This window comes from Suncus etruscus, chromosome 9 (assembly GCF_024139225.1).
Source record: "Suncus etruscus isolate mSunEtr1 chromosome 9, mSunEtr1.pri.cur, whole genome shotgun sequence".
NCBI classification, from domain to species: domain Eukaryota; kingdom Metazoa; phylum Chordata; class Mammalia; order Eulipotyphla; family Soricidae; genus Suncus; species Suncus etruscus.
In genome coordinates this window covers 98759007-98781249 of record NC_064856.1, presented here as the reverse complement: position 1 = coordinate 98781249, position 22243 = coordinate 98759007, and the positions used below count along the sequence as shown (strand labels likewise).

Genomic DNA, 22243 nt, shown 5'->3' with positions numbered 1-22243 from the left:
TTATTAATCTTTATTCATTTATTTTTGTTTTTTATTTTGTATTAGTGTCAAGTCCAGAAGTGCATGGAGCTAACTCCTGCCACTGATTTTAGGAAGGAATACCCAGATGGAGTTTAGGGGATCATATGAAGAACCAGGAATCAAAGATTCAGCCACTTCTAAAGCAAGCCTTGACCATTTCTCTAGCATCCTGATGCTTCCTTTTAATGTTTCATGATTAAGCTATATTTTCAAATGCTATCAAGGGAAATACATTATAAAGTAATTTATCTACTTTACATTGTTAAAAAACAGTTTAGCTCTGCTGACTATCATTATTAAGCTAGGGTTCAATATTCATATAATTAACTTATGTGATGTTCTGCATTATGCATTATTTCTCTAAACATATAGTTTTAAACATGCAAACATTTTAGAATCCATTTTATGTATACTTGTTTAGTTTATGTGAATAATTATATAATTCACTGAATGATTCATCCATGTCACTCATCTCTGACAAATTCTTTGTCTTAATTTTGATATATAAAATGATAATGATTATTCTTTGTTTTTGCTGTAATTCATTAACCAAAATCTAAGTGCAGTTGTTATTGATGCTGGAAATTATTCACCAAGAGAATATAAAATCTTATTCAAAATATGTGTGATAAGTTGCATCTAATTTTATAATTTGAGGGAAATGATTTAGGTTCACCTCTAGATGTAGTAAGGGGCCCGAAATGTTCGTGCTGTTCATGGCAATTCTCAGAGCACCTTATGGTGCAGAAATCAAATTAAGGTTGACCACATGAAAGGATAATACTTTAAGTCCTACACTACGTCTCTGACTCCTGAAACACTATTTTTAAAATAAACTTATCAAAGAGTACATTTTATCATAGTCTATCTGATATACAATTCAATTTTAATTTGGATATGCATGATTTTGAATAAAATTGAGCATTGTTTATATGATAAATTATTTTTAAGAAAAACTTTATTTAAAGTCAGTTTACTTAGAACATTATATATTGTGTTCCCTCTTAAAATTGATCTTGAAATCCAAATATTTATTAGAATATTATGCTTTCATCTATATGTATATCACAAATATTTGTTAGTAATTATGATTTTATAAGTTTTAATTTAGAATATATTTTATATGTGATGCTGTGCAGAAAAGAATGTGTCCACTACTTTTGATAAAAATATATACTTTCCCCATATTTATGTCTTCTCTTAGCAATCAAGAAAAAAAGACTTTTAAAACATTTATACGAGAGGAATCAATTGAAGACTTTCATTTATAACTTAGAGATTCCTAAGGACATTTTTTAATACCTGGTGTTTCACATGCACAGAAAATTTGAAAGAATATCTATATAATGGTAAATTTCTCATTTGTTTTCCTTTTATCTTATTTTGTGTCTCTATCTAGCAAAAACAAGCTGACTCAAAATAATGCTAAAGTTAATACTTTGACTTCAAACAACAGAATAACTTTTATAAAATAAAACTGAATGTTTTATTTTATGACAACTGAATGTTGAAATATGAGTCTCTGGAAGTTCTTGAGGTAAAATAAAAGAAATAAACATACTCAGGATACCAGATCAAAGTAGATGACATGATTGAGTGGGTTGGATGATTGAATTCTCTTTTTCACTCTAAATGGCTCTGATTCTATCATTGTCTCTGTCATGTGTGTACATTCACACTTTAGTATAAAAAAGAATATAAACTGTGTCAAAAATTAGTCCTTCAAATATGTACTGTTTACAAAATGTATTTAAAATTGGACTACCAGATTGAAATATGAAAACACAGGTAAAACTTGATTTCTTTGTCTGTAATTTTGTAGCATGCTTCCTAAAAATCTATGCTGAAAAACATTCAAATCTTTCAAATCTGGAACATATGCCCTCATTAAAAATCTTTAATATTTATTCATTTTAAATAATTATTTACAGTTTCGTAATTTATATATATGTTGTCTGTTTAATCATAATAATAAACTGATTGCATATTATATATCCAATATAGTTAATAAACAAGCCAGAAGTTAATATCACTGTTGGAAAATAAAACTTCCATGATCCAGCATATGTATTGAACCTACAAACTTAGCATTCACTTCATACTTTTTCCTTTCCAGATGGACAACTTCTAATTGAACATTCATCTCATCAATTAGAACAATGCAGACAAATAACAGTGTAAATGAATTTATACTTTTGGGATTGACACAAGATTCCTGAGACAGAAAATGGTATTTGCAATATTCTTCATTTTCTATGTGGGGACTGTGGTGGGCAATTTATTAATTATTGTGACCATAAAGTGTAGTAGGACACTTGGAAGTCCCGTGTACTTTTTCCTCTTCTACTTGTCTCTTGTTGATTCCTGCTTTTCGACGTCCACAGCTCCAAGACTTATTGTGGATGCACTGTTTGCCAAAAAAAGTGATAACTTATAATGAGTGCATGTTTCAAGCCTTTGCACTTCATGTATTTGGCGGCATGGAGATCTTTGTCCTAATCCTCATGGCTGCCGATCGCTATTTAGCCATCTGTAAACCCTTGCGTTACCCAACCATCATGAGGCGGCAGGTCTGCATCATTTTAATCATTCTGGCCTGGATAGGATTTTTTATACATTCCATAGCTCAGATTGCATTGGCTCTGAGATTGCCTTTCTGTGGCCCTAATTAGATTGATAATTTTTGCTGCGATTTACAGCCCTTACTCAAACTGGCATGTATGGACAAGTATAAGATCAATTTACTATTGGTGTCTAATAGCGGTGCCATTTGCTCAAGCAGTTTTGTGATTCTGATGTTCTCCTACTTTGCAATTTCGCATTCACTATGATACAATACAGTGCAGAGGGGAAGAAAAAGGCTCTCTCTACTTGTACCTCTCACATCATTGTAGTAATCTTATTCTTTGGTCCTTGTATATTCATTTATACACGCCCTCCAATGACTTTTCCCATGGACAAGATGGTGGCAGTGTTTTATACAATTGGTACACCGTTTCTCAATCCCATCATCTACACACTGAGGAATGCAGAAGTGAAAAATGCCATGAGAAAATTATGGCACAAGAAAATTATTTGAGGAAACCAAGGTTAAATCAGAGGACTACTTAATTCCTTATTATATCATTGCTTAACTACATCTCTACTATCAAATACAATAGTGTATATCCAGCATTTTTGTGCAAATGAATTTCAATGTGCATTCTCTCCTTCTTGTGTGTGCTTCTGCCATGTGACATTAGCTTCCCTGAAATTTTCACCCTTTATTTTTCTTTTGCAAAGTTCTAGTTTAAGCATTGTTTATTTTGTTTGTTTGGTTTGGTTTGGTTCATTTAGTTTTGGTTTTTGGATCATACCCGGTGATACTCGGGGGTTATACTGGCTATGCACTCAGTAATCACTCCTGGCTTGGGGGCCATATGGGATGCCAGGGATCGAACCATGATCTGTCCTGGGTCAGTTGAGTGCAAGGCAAACACCCGTGTGATAGCCCTATCTCAGTGCTATTGCTCCGACTGCAGTTTTTCATTATTGATTATGAATACTGTCTCATGAAGAATTCATGAGGTTGATGTTATCATAACATCAAAATATATCAGATTAATAAGTATAACTAGTTATCTCAGTCTTATGGCTAGTGCATGTTTTAAATAAACTTTAAGCTCTTTTAAAGCACTTCTAGAACAAAAAATAAATATGTGTATTAATTTATGTCATTACTTTATTAGGTCCTTTAAGAATATTGTTCACTATTGAAGGATTTAATAAATAGTGTTCTAAATGTAACACAACAGTTTGTCCTTTGGTTATTGAGTTGACTGAGAGTATATTTAGTGGTTTTTGCAGGTAGTGTTATGAAGGCATTGAGAAACTTAGTTCTTAGCATAATTGGTATATAGGGGTTATAATAATAGAAAACGTTTTTTTGTTAAGAAAAAAATTAAAATATAATAAATGGTAAAAAAATGACATGTTTTTTCTTAAACAAATTATAGAAAGGTAAAAACCATTCAAATTAAACAGTAACTCTTTGCTTGGCATCAAAATTCTTTCCACTGTTTTTATCTTTTAACTCACTTCTACCCTTTTTGATTAAGTGTCCATATTGTTTTTGAAAGACCTTAAGATAAGAGTGCCCTATCAATAGTGGATGAGAATTCATTTCCCCTCACTTCCATGGTTAATCCATTGGTTATTTCTGGGATTTTATTTTTTTTAGATGTGTTTATCTGACTGGTACACTGTACTATCTCATTGTTTTATTCAAATTTTCTTGATGAAAAGTGCTAAAACATTTTTGTTTATATAACAGTCAATTAATGATCCTTGTGTTAGAAAGTGTGTGTTCCTCTCTTTCCTCATTTTTTGAAGGAATAACTTTGATACAATAATTTATAAGTTTTACAAGTACTTTATATATTTTTATATATTGGATATTGCTTTTTCTTAGTCTGTAATGGCAAGCAAATATTTCACCCAATTTATAAATCATTTTTTATTTCAGCCATCTTTTTATTTGAAGAGCAGAAACTTTTTACTTTAATATTGTCTCTATTACCTTTGTTTTTATTTGCTTATCCAATAGCATTGAATTATTGAAGATGCTCTGAGAGTCAATGTAAGTAGAGTTCTGCATGTTTTTCTCAAAATGACTTCTGAATCCAGATATAACATACAGGTTTTTAATCAATTTTGAATCTACATTTTTGCATAATGTCAAAAAAGAGTCATATCATTTTTTTTACATGTGACCAACCATGACTTTTCCTTTCACCATTTATTTAAGAGGTTTTACTTGCTGTACTTTGTACTCAACTCATTTTTTATTGCTTAGCTGTCTATATACCTGAGGCATTTGACTTATTTCCAGATTTTGGCTATTGAGAATAGCATTGCAATGAACATAGAATTACAAATATTGTGCTGGCTTCAGCAGCACATAACACCTGACAATGCTTAGGTACTACTTTTGGTTCTGCACTCAAAAATGATTCCGGAAGTGCTTCAGTGACCATATGGGTTGCTGGAGATTGAACCCTAGATCTGCCACAGGCAAAACAAATGCCCTCCTTACTCTACCATAACACTTTTTGAACATTGGAGAGATAACAAGAAATGTATATAATAAAAAATACTTTGCTCAGTAGTAAATATTATTTTTATCACATATATGACAAAGGGCAAATATCCAAGACATATAAAACACCTAGAAAATTTAAGTACAAAAAAGTTTACAATGCAAAAAAGATCTAAAGAGAAACTTTCCCAAAGCAGAAACAAATATGATTCATCATATGTGAAAGGTGTTTTTCATTACTTTTAGTCATGGAAATAAATTTAAAAAATAAAATGCAATTTCACCTCAAAGCTGTGGTATTGTAATCCATTAAAAAAAAGGAAGCACATCTGGAATTTGGGCAAAAGATCTCATCAACAATTCATGTAAATATTAACTGTTTCATTCTTTCTGGAAAATATTATGAAATCTTTTCCCACCAAACAGTTAAATATATGTAAAATTCATCAAATGCCTCAGGTATATAGACAGCTAAGCAATAAATAATTACTTGACAGTAAAGTTGGGTCCTGAACAGTGGTGCAAGCAGTAAGGCATCTGCCTTGCCTGCACTAGTCTAGTATAGACTGTAGTTTGACCCCCCCCCCAGTGTCCCATATGGTCTCCCAAGCCAGGAGCGATTTCTGAGCACATAGCCAGGAGTAACTCCTGAGCATCAATGGGTGTGACTGAAAAACCTAAAAAACAAACAAACAAAAAAAAAAATAAAGCCATCTAAAGTTTGAAATCTCATAAAGATTTATTAATTCTAGTGAGGTTTTTTTTCAACAAACATTAAATAGCTTAGAGAATCTATTATTATAAACTTTAGAAATGGAAATTGATAATAATTTCAATCCCTATCAAATTGCCAATGCATTAAGAGCATAAAACGAATATCCCAAACATTTAGAAAACTATAGTATTTCTCGAATATCAAAAACAAATCTAAGAAGAAAATAGATTTAAGGCACAATTGCCTGGTTTAAAAATTATGCTATAAAAATATAATAATATGTTCTTTTCTAAAACTATAATGATCAATATAGGCCATGGTACTGGAATAGAGACACTGCACAATGGAACTGAGTTAAGAAACTAAGGAAAAACTTTCAGTTGAACTGATTGGTATTTTTTTTTTGTGGGGTTTGGGGGCACACACTGTTGGGCTCAGGGTCTACATAGTCTTGACTGCATTTATGCATCACTCCTGGATTGGTTCAGGAAAACATAGGGAGATCCTGGAATCAAACCCAAGTTGATCACATAGAAGGTAAGTGCCCTAAGCAATGTACTATCACTCTGGCTCCAACACTTACTATTCTGACTAAAAGGACAGATCAATTAAATGAGACAAGGGATGCATTTTTAGCAAATGTTTCTGGGAAACCCTGTTTCTCTTATGTCAAAAAACAAAACTTGATCCCTGCTTCATAAAATGTCTAATTTAATTCATAGTGTGTTCAAGACTTTGCTATTAGATCCTGTGCCTTAAAACACATGAAAGAAAATCTAGAGAAAATTATGTATGATATCAATCTCCAAGTAATATTTAATAAGACAGCCCCACTGGATAAGAAAATGAAACAAGAATAAATAAATAGAACTACTCCAGACTCCCACCAACAGATGAATGTATAATGGATTATAATTATTATTATATTTATAATGTTATTAAATATGTACACAATGAAATACTACCAAGATATAAGAAAAAATTGAAATTATGCCATTTATTGCAACCTGAATGAAGTTGGAAGGTATCATGAAAATTGAAGTGAGTCAGAAATAAAAAGTGATCACCAATAGATTTTCCATATATGTGGAATATAAAGAATCAATGTGAGAGATAAGACATCATTCAATGGAAACAAATTCTAAGATAGTGGCAAGAGATTTGTTATCTCTGCATACCAAAAGAGGAAAAGACATGGGATTTTTGAGCAGTGGTAGAAGATAACAGTATATAGTGGTGTGATGAAGCAGCATCTTTATATAAGTATATGTGTATATTATATAGAAATATATGTGTATATTTGTTTACCTCCATATTTTCTATGTCTATATATCTATTAAATTCATATTTATATTATGTAAATGTCTGTATAGGAAAGGTAGCTGTATAGTTCTTTTGTTTGTTATTTTGAGGGAAGCACATTCATCAGTGCTCAGGGTTTACTTCTGGCTTTATACTTACAGTTTTTACTCCTGGCCATGTTTAGGAACTAAACCAGGGATCAAACCTAGATCAGTGCAAGAGCAGCACTCTGACAGCTTTTGTTTTCTTTTTTTTTATAATTTTTTATTATGAATTATGACAACAAAAGATGCAAAGAAAGAGGATAAGGTAAAGTTACAGTGGAAGGACAATCACCCATAACATAATTATCAGAAGAAGTCCCCTTGCTGATATCTTAACTTTGAATTTTCACCAAAGAAAGTTAAGATAAATAAAACAGAATCCATGTGCAATTACTTTTTCCCTCAAGTCCCCAGATTGTAGCACATTATAATATTTCTTAACAGCACACAAGGCAATCTAAAGCCATCAAACTTACGTAACTCCTTAAACATTAGAGGCATAGTATTTTTTACATTTCCATGTACATGCATATTAGCTTAAGTTAACCTCAAATTTTAAGTGGGTGTGTTTTAAGGATTAGAGTCAAAGGAGCACAGTAAAAACGGTGTTAGAGTGGCAATTGTTGTTTGCATAGGCCCACCAAAATATGAGAGGCATGGAAAGGAATAGCCTTGGCCTAAATACAAAGAGATCCTACCCCTGAAGTTTCCTGGCATAAGACCAGCTCTAGGCCTCAGGCAAGTTATCGTTCGCTCCAAGACATTGTCCGTAGCGCCAACACACTTATCACACAGTCTCTGTTGTTGGTCTCATGTTTCTGTATTAAAGATTCTGGAATCTGCATGTCCTACATTGAAGTCATGATGTGGAGAGCCTTTTCGTTTCACCTCACCATGAAAGGGCAATGCAGGAAGCCCTGTCCTGTAAGCAGGTTGTTGTTGTTAAGTCTTCTCAGTGTTAAGGGAAGTCTCTTTTGAGCAGGACGATGTCTGAACAGTGGTAGGGTCTTCCATGGTAGAGGATTGCTTCCAGGTGATGTTATAGACAAACCTCACCATAAAGGGGCAATACAGCAAGCCCTGTCCAGTAAACAGGTCATTGTTCTTGTTGTCTTCTCAGTGTTAAGGGATGTCTCTTTTGAGTAGATCGATGTCTGATCAGCTGTAGGGTCGTCCCTGGTACAGGAATGCCTCCGGGTGATGTTATATACAACCTTGGATGTTTTGTAAATGTCTTCTGTAGATCAAGGGGTAAATGGAGAATGCCCATTCTTCTGAGGCCTGTGCCAGGTCTTTATGTCAATGTTCAGGGTGTAAGGTCTCATTGCACTACAAGATTTGTGAGTTCCCATTTCTATTAGATAAGAACTTATTGGTATGTATAGTATTTTCCTATGTTATTGTGCCTACGCAAACAAGATATAAAGCCACGTGGTGCTATCAGATATATGGGGGCATAAGAACATTTCCAACAAGACCCATGACTTGGTTCAAACATAAGTATTAAACTGAGGGATTCTTTCACACCAAATTCCATATTGAGCAGTTCATAAAGAGAAGATAAAAAACATGGGGGGGGGGATCATCACTGTATAAGAAAGTATTTAGCAAAAGTTATAGCCGTCAAAGAAAACACCCATAAAATGTTGAAAAGATATGTGTCCTTTTTATGCCTTTTAAAATAGTTGGGTGGGTGTTAACTCTAGGGCACCACTTTGGTCTGTAAATTAGGACTCAACAGTACTTAAGTTAGAAAGGGTAAAAAAGGAGTAATGATGATAGGAGTTAAAGAACTTAAAGAGAAATATGAACTTATGAAGGGGTATGCAAAAGGGCAGAGTACAAAATGGACATTCTGCATACATAAAAACATAATTCAATGATAGTGAGTACTATTAATGTTTCTTGTGAGAGTACTATTAATATTTCTTGTGCGCGCGGGGGCTTGAAAATGTAGACTGGACAGAGATTACCAGTGCCAGCCAAACCTCCTCCTGCTAGACTCCCGGCTCCCAGGAAGGAGAGATCCTTCAAGAAGCTGGGAGAACAGAAGTTCAGAGCCCCACCCAGACCCTCCCTAAGGAGCCGCATGGATACTGGGGGAAGGCCTAGGGTACCTTCAAACTCCACCAAGGGACCCAACTCACCGGCTTGCCCAGGGGTGTGGCCCAGGGAAGCCCTGGAGATCTGGAGCAAGGCGGCAGAGGGGTGCTGGGGTTACCCAAATCCCGCACACCCCCTAGGCCTGGCCAAGCAGGCCTCCGGCATGGCGTGGGCCTGCCAAACCTCTTCCTGCTAGACTCCCGGCTCCCAGGAAGGAGAGATCCTTCAAGAAGCTGGGAGAACAGAAGTTCAGAGCCCCACCCAGACCCTCCCTAAGGAGCCGCATGGATAGTGGGGGAAGGCCTAGGGTACCTTCAAACTCCACCAAGGGACCCAACTCACCGGCTTGCCCAGGGGTGTGGCCCGGGGAAGCCCTGGAGATCTGGAGCAAGGCGGCAGAGGGGTGCTGGGGTTACCCAAATCCCGCACCCCCCCCCATGCCTGGCCAAGCAGGCCTCCGGCATGGCATGGGCCTGCCAAACCTCCTTGTTTTCTTAAAGTTTGAAGCTAAACTAGTCATCACAAACCTGAGCTTCTCTGGAGATAAAATGTCTTAATTCTTAATTTAAGAAGTTCAGCCTGCCTCCCCAAATAAAATAAAATGAGAAGGTGAAGAAGAAGCTGATGCTCATGAGCTAGTTTTATAAGACTTAGACACTTAGCTCTTATGTCATTGATTGGTAAGACATTTTATAAAACTCTGTGCTTCTGGAGCCCGAGAGATAGCATTTGCCTTGCATGCAGAAGGACAGTAGTTCAAATCCCACCATATGGTCCCCTGTGCCTGCCAGGAGTGATTTCTGAGCAAAGAGCCAGGAGTAACCCCTGAACGCTGCTGGGTGTGACCTAAAAACAAACAAACAAACAAAGAACCCTGTGCTTCTAAGAGGTAAAATATACATGCTGTCAGACGCAAATGAAAATATGAGAAACATTAGATGTAAAATGAGTAAAAATGTACTTTTTCTAAAATTAAATTCTATAAGACATAATCCAATTTATTTTATTTTTAATTTTTGGGGTCTTTGGGCCACACTAAAATATGCTCAGAGGTTACTCCTGCCTCTGCACTTGGAATTTCTCCTGCCAACTTTCATAGGACTATATAGAGTTCCAAGTCCTCCACATGTAAGATAAGCTCCCTACCTGCTCTATATCACTTCAGTCCCACAGAATAAAGTTTAAGTAAGAATATCTGAAATAATTTCTTTCTAATTGCATTTTGTCTGTCAAATATGAGAGTACAATAATCATTTAAGTGATATATTCGCTTCTACTTAAAAGGAATCCTTATTTTTCACAAGAAGCTGTTTTTATATATTTATATGGAAAAATAAAAGAAATTAAAATTCTCTTGAATCCCATATCCATCTCATTAATCCCTTTCATTAATAATTTCGAGATATTGAGATGGTTATTTACCTTCCAAAATGAGTTAGGGTCAATAAATTGTGAATTCAAATTATTTTTTCATTTTACAGGTAATACCAGATTTATGACTATAGCTTTTTTGTATCATCAGAAGAGCAATAGACACTTTTTTATAGCTCCTAAAAATTATAGACACAAAATCAAGAGAAAAAGTTTTGCTAGTAACTCAATGGGGATCTTGCTTTATATTCATAACTAATTTATTTTAATTTGATTTTGTTTTGACTACATGCTTTGTTTGACTACATGCAGTTTGCTAATGGGTACTCTCTAATGACCCTTAAAAAGATCATATTAAACAAAGCATTAAAATTGGATAAATGACCATAAACTTCAGTAATATTTGTATCATGGTAGAATAGAGAATATGGTGGTTAACTTTGATTTGGGGCCACACATGGAGGCACTCGGAGAGTATTTCTGGATCTGTGCTTAGAAATCATATATGGCAGGCTCTGGGGACCATAAGGGTTGCTGGGGATTGAATCTGGGTCTGTGTTTGTAAGGCAAATGCTCTACCTGCTGTGCTACTGCTATGCCCCCATAAAAAATTATCTGTAACATTTCTTAAATAAAAATATAGAGGTTTCTGGACAATGACTCAAGGGCTGGACAAGTGCTTTAGCTATAAGGCATCCATTAAATACCTGGAACATTCTGGTACATCATTACAGAGCCAGAAATAGTTTTTAAGAACTACTAGGTGTGATGTCCACACAATAACAACAGCAAAACTGAATATTTCACATTAAACTTATTTATGTCCATTTTCACAGGATGACCTTCAACTTCCCTGGATCTGGGTTAAACTACCCTTTCAAGAACTGTTTTTCTACAGATTATTTCCATAGTTTTCATATCCTGCCCCCCCCTACCGCTTTATATTGACTTCATACCCTGAAGAATCATAATCACTACTTTGCAGAAATTAGAAAGGGGTCAGTTAATGCTAGAGTCAAAGTAAAGAAAGGTGTGTTATTTCTGATGATTCTATGTTACAGTCCCTCATGTAGCTTTGACCTTGTCTCTGAGGTCCCTAGTTTCCTTATCAACGTCAGTCCTCTCTGGAAGAAATGGACCAGAAATTTGTTCTCTTGCATGTCAACTTTTAACAGGGTTTACTAGTTCTTAATCAAGTTAAGTTCTGCATTTTTCTTTTTCTTCCAAATTGTGTTTTCCCATATTATAAGAACAAGCCGGGTAGGTTAGTCATCTCCTTGATAAAATGAAAATATTTAATTTAGGATTATAAAATAATAAAAAAAATTGTGTCAGCATATCTGATAATAAGCCTTCTACTTCCTTAAACTTTTAACTGAAGAAAATATGTATCTTATTTAGTTTGTTTTATTTTAGGGTCACCCCAACTATGCTCAGGGGATTATTTTTAGTTCTGCACTCAGGAATCACGCCTGGTGGTGCTTGGGGGACCATAAAGACTGCCAGGGAATAAACCTAGGTCAACTATGTTGACCTAGTTACAACAAGGTCAACAAGGCATATAACTTTCCTATTGAACTATCACTCCTGCTCAGCACCCTTTTTTAATTTAAAAAATGTAGTCAAATTATTAATCCTACTTATCATAAAGAGGCAGAGAATTATCTAATAAAAGCAGTACAAACAGCAAAATAACACAAGGAAGAAATTATTTGATGTATTTAGATATATTATAATAAATATCCATTATGTTATTTACTTCTAGCTTCATGAATTCTCATTATCCTTCATATCTTTTATATTGTAGCCTACCATTGGAGTGGCACCTATAATATATGGATTCATACATTATTTTTTTTGGTTTTTGGGCCACACCCGGCGTTGCTCAGGGATTACTCCTGGCTGTCTGCTCAGAAATAGCTCCTGGCAGGCACGGGGGACCATATGGGACACCGGGATTCGAACCAACCACCTTTGGTCCTGGATCAGCTGCTTTCACTGGCAAACACCGCTGTGCTATCTCTCCGGGCCCGTATTCATACATTTAAAAAATCTTGAAATATATTTATTAATAAAGATCATATCCATAGACATGCATTAACAAACCCAATGAAAATAAATTTGAAAATAGTAAGATAGCTATTCTGTAATCACTATTAATTAGAGTCCATAAAAACTCAACATAAATCAGTGGCTTCTTGATGGAGGCTGGTTACTAATCACAGAATTGAATTTATGGTTTCAAAAATATACCATGCTGCCTTTCCTTAGGGACCAGTCAGGGGTCTCAAACTCAATTTACCTGTGGGCCACAGGAGGCAAAGTCGGGGTGATCCTTGAGTGCAAAGTCAGTAGTAAGCCTTGAACATTGGGGTGTGTGACCCAAACAACTAAAACAAAACAAAACAAAACAAAAAAAAGATTTCTCTAGGGCAGGGCCACAAAATGTTGTACGGAGGGCCTTTTGCGGCCCGCGGGCCGCAAGTTTGAGACCCCTGCTAGGTAGTTATGACTAAGAGCTTAAAAAAATGTTTTCTAATATGTGATGAAAGAACTGATAAGGATCGAATTGTGTCTTTGTGATTACTTATTTTATCATACACTACATTTTTTCTTCCTGTTCACTATCTTGCTCCCAATTGCATTCATTTATATATTCCTCATGCTCTCTTGCATAATTGTCTGAAGCATCTAATAGCTCCAGATCCTTATTTCTTTTCAACTTCTAAGTTTGAGGAGAATTCATATATTTTTGATAACATATGTGGACAAACCAAATATATAACTATTACAATGTTTGGAATATTTCTGGTCTGCAGAGGAAAATAAGCTGTAGGGAATACAACTCTCTAGGATGCTCGTATCTTGCATCATATTATAATCCCCATGGCAAACAGGGCAGAGTTTATTTTGCCCAGTTCTCTAGAACTACTGTTTTAAAGTGGGCACAAATATTTGATACTAATTTAGAGTGCTTTAGAAGGTAAGTAATTTAAATCTTTAGACTTGGTAATTTATTTCAGAATATTCTAAAACAATTTTAAAATATACTTCCAGACAACCTGTGGTGACTTTGTTCAACAACCCGGTGAATGTTTTAAATATACTGCAACTAAGCAAATTCTATTAAATATTAACACTATCATATAACAGACTCCTTAACTCAAAGTTTTTCAAGGCACAGATTTCTTTGCTACTGGAGTATAATATACATTGCATTTCTACAACTTACTATGGATTTGATGTGGAAATATATAAGAAAGCTCACATCATGGGCCTGTCTTTCCAGCCCTCATCTCTATTGATTCTGGTATTATTAAAATAATGGATTGTTTTTATTTTTTGACCGGCCCACAATAGTGGTGAGTGCAATTAGAGAAACAGCTATATTAACAACAATCATGACAATGGTAGTGAGTGAGAGAAATAGAATTTCAGTCTCTCGAATATAGGCAGAGGGTGGGAGAAGAGTGAGATGGGGGCATCGGTTCTGGGAGGTTGCACTGGTGAAGTGGGCTGTTCTTTTTATGACTGAAACCTAACAAGCATGTTTGTAATCATGATGTTTAAATAAAGATTTTTTTTAAAAAGAGAGAATAGAGAAAATATAATGGAAGATTCAAATCAGAAAACAAAAATCAGAGAATAAAAAAAAAGAAAAGAAGCTCACAACTACTTTTTATCTAAAATTGCTAAATGAGGTAAATCCTTACTATGGAAATTAAGATGTAAAAAAGTATGCTTAGTTACAAATTAAAGAAAAGGTGTTCCTGACATAGATTCTGGTGAACAACAGCTCTTCATGTCTAATTATCAACTTTGAAGTGTTTTATGTTTTAGTACAGAATAATTACATATTTTCTCTTTTAAAAATGATATAGTAATATAAATTAAACTTGACACATGTCTGGATTTAAACCTTAGCACTCAATAACTTTTCATGGAAAATATAGAAGGAAAATGGCAATTAGTATATTAAATCTATGTAATAAAGAAGAAATCTATCATTTTTTTCATAGATGATACTTTATCATTATATGTACAAAAAAAGAAACTTGAGATAACCAGATAACTTTCCATAAGAATATAATGGGAGTAAATATCAGATGGAAGGGATATTTTAAAATAAATGTCTCAAGTGCCTAAAGAAATGGAAGCTTGGAGAAATCTCTGAATTCTCAAGAAAAGAAATAAATCCTATTGTGCTTTCTACATTAAAATTGAATGTTTCAAATTTAAAAAATCACATCTCTAGTGCATCCTAATATATTCTCCATTGCTTGCTTCCAGCTATGCCTTAAGCTCTTCCACAAATGAACCCAATTTTCTGTATATTACTTCATTGACAAAGTATAAAGGCAGCTACATATGGTCAAAAATGTTGCGGTAAGTATATATTTGAAAAGATATGCTGTATTGCTTCTTTCATTTTGTCTCTAGTTCATATAACATAATAATAGAATGAGAAGCATTAACTAGTATTGAGATGAAGGATATACACCCAGTTTAACATAAGGACAAGTACAGAATAGTCTTTCTGAAAAGAGGCATAGCAAAATCTTTGTACCTTTTTACTTCCTTTAGAAGATTCATTGTAATGCTTGTAAATATGCATGTTCAAATTGCACTTTTTATAGTTTGTGGGGGTTTTGCCTTTTGTTTGTTTGTTTGGCATGCACATCGGCTTGTGCATAGAAGTGATTCATGGATCATAACTCAAGAATTACTCCTGGTAGCTTTAAGAGATCATATTGGATGCCAGAATTGAACATGGACCAGCTGCATGCAGGGCGTATTGCCTTTTATAGATGTCAGATGAACATTTTTTGGTCTATGTGGTGCTATCAGAGATCAATATATTTTTCTTTCATTAAAACAGTTGATTTTCTGTGTCATTTAATATTAATTTTGGAGATTTATTTTCCACATTTTATGTTAATCATACTAAATATATTAGGAGGAGGAAGAAGATTAATAATGTGAAGCACAATTAACATAGAACTAAAGCAATCAGATAAACAAATTGTAAAAGGCATTTGAGAAAATTTAAAAGAGGGCTTATATTAAGTACCCATATTTTACAAGGCATTGAGTTTGTATACTATATAAAATAAAATCCTGAGAGTTTTAATTGTCCAAGATAAGTGAAAAATACTAACATAAGTGAATTTAAGTGATGTATATAATATAATAAGGTAAGCATTGAAGGTATCCTGAGGGATCAGGAGTGAGAATATCTTTTATTAGAAAGCATTGCTAATATTTTTCTAGAGGGATGTATTATCAGTTGGATCCTGAAGTTTTGAGATGGTTGAAGTAGATTAAAAATTAGCTGACATTGCTGAAAGGAAGGAGCATATTTATTAAACTATAGAAATTTTTAAAAAATATTTTTGGTTTTTGGGTCACACCCAGCAGCGCTCAGGGGTTACTCCTGGCTCTACGCTCAGAAATCACTCCTGGAAGGCTCCAGGGACCATATGGGATGCTGGGATTCAAACTATCGTCCTTCTGCAAGCAAGGCAAATACCCTACCTCCATGCTATCTCTCCAGACCCCCCCAAACTAGAGAATTTTTACGAGAGTTCAATTATTAACCAATAAATATATTGTCTGCTTATTTTTGCTTTATCTTAAATGTGTAAATAAATTTGTTCTCAAGAAGATGTAATGAAATAGTAGTACACAAACCAAAGTTTTGCTATCAAATGGCATATGTTTGTAAAAATATTTTATAATGATCATTATTTTAGATGCCAAATAAAAGAATGGGCTTATTATATAATTTAAGATAACTTCTGTAAAATATTGTATAGTCCAAAGATATTTATTAAACATTTGGAATGTTAAAATCAATGACTTTAAAGTCAGTGACCTTAGAGATTCTGAATAGCAGAATTTTAGGTAATTCAATCATATATATTAGATGTTTAATTACATGTTATTTATTATATGTTTAAATAGTCAATTTAAAATTCTAAATTAGATTTTGCATTAATTTGAAAACATAATAAAATACTCATTTTTATTTGGAACAGGACATGAGAAAATTATACTTAAGTCTACCAAAGCCTATTTTTAAATTGCTTTCAAATTTTAAGAAATATAATAAGACTAATATTATGGATGTGATTGAAGGGAAACATAGTCAGATAAATAAATTTTTATTAGATTTTAATGACTCCCATTCCTCTTATATTTTCTTCCTAAATTTTATCTAGTTTAATATCAACTTAACCATAAATATTGAGGAAAAATTTCTGATCTTGGAAGACTTTTGTTATCCAAATAGGAAAACCACAGCTTTGTTTCTTTTATCAATCTTGTTTTTCTTCTCTTTTTCTTCTCTTTTTTTGTTTGTTTTGGGGGGTCACACCCATTGACACTCAGGGGTTATTCCTGGCTATGCTTTCAGAAAGTGCTCCTGGCTTGGGGGACCATATGGGACGCCAGGGAATCGAACCATGATCCGTCCTAGGTTAGTGAATGCAAGGCAAACTCCCTACAGCTTGTGCCACCACTCTGGCCCTAAAGATGCTATTTTTAAAGTGAAATAGTACCACTTATTACTTTTCAAATCTTATTTAAGCACTGTGATTTATAATACCCTTAAATGTAACATACAATGTTAAATGTAAACATAAATGTTAAATGTAAACAAACAATGTTCCAACGCCACAACCAACACCTCTTGAAGTCTGCTACATGTAACTATTTTCTTTTCCTACAGATAATCCAACTCATATTGATACCGTCTCTTCATTCCTGAAATCATGCACCTGAAGACGAATGTGACTGAATTTATTCTGCTCGGCTTGTCTCAGGATCCTATTAAAAAGAGAATAGTATTTGTCTCTTTCTTGATTTTCTATTTGGGAACCTTGCTAGGAAACTTTCTGATTGTTGCTACCATCAAAACCAGCAGAGCACTTGGGAGTCCCATGTACTTCTTTCTCTTCTACTTATCCTTGTCTGACACCTGCTTCTCTACTTGCATAGCCCCCAGAATGATCGTGGATGCACTTTTGAAGAATGCCACTATCTCTTTCAATGAGTGTATCCTACAAATCTTTTCACTGCATTTCTTTGGCTGCCTGGAAATCTTCATCCTGATCATCATGGCTCTTGACCGCTATGTGGCCATCTGTAAACCCCTGCATTACATGACCATCATGAATCGCAGAGTTTGTAAAGCACTGGTGGCTGTGGCCTGGGTGGGGTCCTGTGTGCATTCTTTAACTCAGATTTTTCTGACCTTGAGTTTGCCTTTCTGTGGTCCTAATGTGATTGATCACTATGTATGTGACTTGCAGCCTTTGCTGAATCTTGCCTGTGCAGACACCTACAGGATCAATCTACTCTTGGTATCTAATAGTGGAGCCATCTGTACTGTGAGTTTTGTCATGCTGATGTTCTCCTATGTTGTCATCTTGCATCATCTCAAAAATCACAGTAAAGAGGACAGGAAAAAAGCCCTCTCTACCTGCATCTCCCACATCACTGCAGTCATTTTGTTCTTTGGTCCATGCATATTTATATACACACGTCCTGCAACTACTTTCTCTATGGATAAAATGATATCTGTCTTCTATACTATAGGAACACCTTTGATCAATCCTTTGATTTATACACTTAGAAATGCCGAAGTGAAAAATGCCATGAGAAAGTTATGGAGCAATAAATTATTTTCAGGAGGCGAAATATAAAGAAAATTTCAAATGTTTCTTCTTGTTTTCAGTGTGTCTGAGAATTTCATGAAGAATATTATTTACTTTTATATGGTTTTACAGATGCATATGTTTTAATTAGAGTTTAGGTGACAGGATTATAATACTGCTCATATTTATTTCTTTTAGTAAATTATATTTTATTGAAGTATGATATTTACAATGCTCTTAAAATTTTTCATCCATACACCAGACCCATTGCCAAAGAATATTAATTCCTAATTGATAAGATGATATAATGATACTTGACAAGAGAATAATTTCTTATGTAAATGGTAATGTGAATTTATACAACAGACATTGTTAAGTTCACTTTAATATAGAAGAGACAGGTGATGTGCAAGCAGCCCCATCATAGATATTATTTTATATTTTTCACTACTTTGCTTACTTACATTGTATTTGTTTATCTTTATCCAGTGTTTTCCCATCCCTTCATTACACAGACTTACATGTTCTCTGTAAACATGATGACATCTCTATGCTCATATTCTAGCATTAAACCCACACAAGATGTTTCTTTTATTAATAAGAATTATCACTATATCTGATCATGCACTGTTAATTGACTTTTCTTCCTAACAATCAGGACAATGTCCTCTTATATATTGTGGGGCCATACACAGCTCACAAATTTGACTTACTTTGATGTCTTCTTAAATTAAATAACCAGGATCAACAAAGTTGTTGATAGTTGAGTATTATGCACACTATGTTTCAATAACAATCCCTTCAGCTTTGGGGGAAATTTATAACAATGAAAGCCTACAATTAAGTAAGAATTAAAAGCCCAAGTCTACCATCTGTATGCCCATCTCAAAAATAGAGAGAAGAAAAAGCAAATGGATCCAAAAACTCATAAAATAAAATCATAAAAACTAAAGCAAAATCAATAAAACAGCAACCAAGAAAGCAACACAAATTTGATTTTTAGTTGAGTTTTGATTAAAAAAACTATATTTTATTATGAACAATTCATTATAATATATTATTTATTTTTACTTTTATGTTTATATAAACAATATTGTCATATTAATACTGTTACCTTTCAATTCATTTTATTGTGACAAGCACTTTAGAATAAAATAATATTTTATCTTTATGTAGAAATGGAGGCTAATTAATTCCAAATAACTGATAATAATTACTGTTGTTTTCAAGATCCTATATATTTTAAGATTTATCCATCTTAAATTATTAACCCAGGGCCCGGAGAGATAGCACAGCGGTGCTAGCCTTGCAAGCAGTCGATCCAGGACCTAAGGTGGTTGGTTCGAATCCCGGTGTCCCATATGGTCCCCCGTGCCTGCCAGGAGCTATTTCTGAGCAGACAGCCAGGAGTAACCTCTGAGCACCGCCGGGTGTGGCCCAAAAACCAAAAAAAAAAAAAAAAAAAAAATTATTAACCCTCTGATCAAAGGTACTGTAATTTTATTTTTCTTATCATAATTTTCCCTGTAGAGATTAAAGTTGGCAATTTTTTGGTTTATTTATCAAAGATTTTTAAGAGAGCATATTAGAAAATATTCTATTAAACAAGACAACTTGCATTAATTACAGTTTGTTGGTGGAAGATATGGTAAGGATTTCTGTGTTTTTATAGAAACTTTTATATCTGACATCATTATGTTGAAATTATAAAAGCCTGGGTTGCCCTCAGAATTACATAGGCCCTCCAGCCTATATCAGAAGACAACTTCTGATACATATCTACTTGTAATAATTAATGCAATTTACAAAAATGAATGTCTTAAAATTCTGTCTAATGATTATGACATATTACCAAAGAAAATACTTTATAAAGTAGAATACATATTAGATTATTCCTTCCACCTTAATATCAAAACAAAGTATGTTATTGTTGTGTTAACTGGCATTTATATACACTTATATGATCAATTCATTAATGGTGACTACTGGTAATGCCATTTGATCAAGTACTTATATGATTCTGATTATGTTATCTTGTATTCACTGCAATGTTATCTTGTATTCACACTGTAAAAGGGAGGAAAGAGTTTTCTCCACTTATCCTGTTCACATCATTGCAATAAAATCATTTTCTGATCCTCATATATGTACTTATAAATATTCCTCAAATACTTTTTTCTTTAAACTTTCCCTGTGGACAAGATGGTGGCTGTATTTTACACTATCATAATATCCTTTGTTACATCCCATCCACTACACACATAAAAGTGAAAAAAAGACCATGAAAATTTTGTGGTTCAGCAAAATTATTTCAACAAGTAAACATTGAAGTAGAGTCCTAAATTGAGTTCTAAGTTCTTGTTTCACTAATTCTCTTCTCCTTAGATGCTAAATAGAATGCTACACATTTAATTTTTAACATAAAATTTAATCAAAAGTTTTCATTTACATTTTTATTGGGATGCGATGTTTGGGTCACATTCAGCAGTATTCAAAGGTTACTTTTTTCTCTTCATTGAGAAATCACTCCTGGTGGTGCCAGGGGACTATGAAGAATGTCAGGGATCTAACTGCATGCAGGGCAAATCCTATCATTTCTGCACACCAAAGTACTTACTTACTTACTTACTTACTTACTTACTTACTTACTTACTTACTTACTTACTTACTTACTTACTTACTTACTTTTCTCAATTTTCTTTGTGCTTCTGTCCTCAGAGCAGTAGCCACTTTGAAAACTTTACATTATTTTACATTATTAACTCTAGTTCTTTATGAAGCATAAATACATTCTGTTTTGATAACTATAGAGACATATATACAGGCATGAGAGATATTATAGAGGTGCTCGCTTACCATACTGTTAACAATTTTATTTCCCTGGAACTTTGTAGTTTTCTCTGAGAAACACCAGAACTGATCCTTGAGAATAAAGTCAAGAGTAAATCTAGAAACTGTCTGGTGAGACTCAACCCTAATATTGACCCTAATGCAATATGGACTATTAAAACCTATTAATATTAACTATAAACTAATTATCAATAGGTTCTGATCACTTTAGTATTCTGTTTATTTTGTTTATCTCAAACATTTCTAGAGGAAAATAATAAAAACTGTGTATTAAATTCATTTTGGCATTTATTTTGGCATGCCACTGTTCTTAAGATTTTTTCATATATAATTATTTTATGTTATATTTGTATTTTTGTGTTATTTTATGTTCAAGGCTTTGAGATATTAACTCTGCATATTTAAAGTTAGTTCTTATATAAAATTATAGGATTCTACTTTATTAAGCTTAAAATTTATGTATTTGCCAGTAATAAAAAATTAAATAATAATAGAAATAAAATACTTTACTGACTTTAAAAATTGTACTAATGTAAATCCTGAATGGAGTAAAAATGTATAAATTAGTTTAAGTTGTATTAGTTAATGAAATTTACAAAAAACGCATTGCAGACTTTCAATAAATGCTATGATTGTGACTAGTTTATGGATGACAAAAATCTTGTTTTAGTATTCAGTAATAAAAAATTTAAAGAATAACAGAAAATAAAATATTTTCTGAGCTTAAAAATTATAGTATTGTAGAACCTGGATTAAGTAAATATCTTTTATTTTTTTTTTTTTTTTGGTTTTCCGGACCACACCCGTTTGATGCTCAGGGGTTACTCCTGGGTAAGAGCTCAGAAATTGTCCCTGGCTTGGGGGGACCATATGGGACACCAGGGGATCGAATCACGGTCTTTCCTTGGCTAGCGCTTGCAAGGCAGACACCTTACCTCTAGCGCCACCTCGCCGGCCCCATTATCCTTTTTAAAGTATATTTCTAATTAAAGGTTAAAGTTAGAACAGTCTATTACTTTTGCTATATAATCAGGATAGCATGTAAGTTCACAACATATTCTATCACAATTTCTAATTCTAACGTTTAGTAATTTAATATATT

General features: G+C 33.7%; 1 protein-coding gene and 1 pseudogene across 1 annotated transcript; both read left to right on the top strand.

The window, feature by feature from the left end:
- Nucleotides 1–2180: 2180 nt before the first annotated feature.
- On the top strand, nt 2181–3100 carry LOC126017811 (olfactory receptor 4C11-like; annotated as a pseudogene).
- A 14306-nt stretch (nt 3101–17406) lies between these two features.
- LOC126018622 (olfactory receptor 4C16-like) lies at nt 17407–18339 on the top strand. The gene has a single exon (XM_049780724.1). The coding sequence runs from the start codon at nt 17407–17409 to the stop codon at nt 18337–18339; it is 933 nt and encodes a 310-aa protein (XP_049636681.1).
- Nucleotides 18340–22243: the final 3904 nt, after the last annotated feature.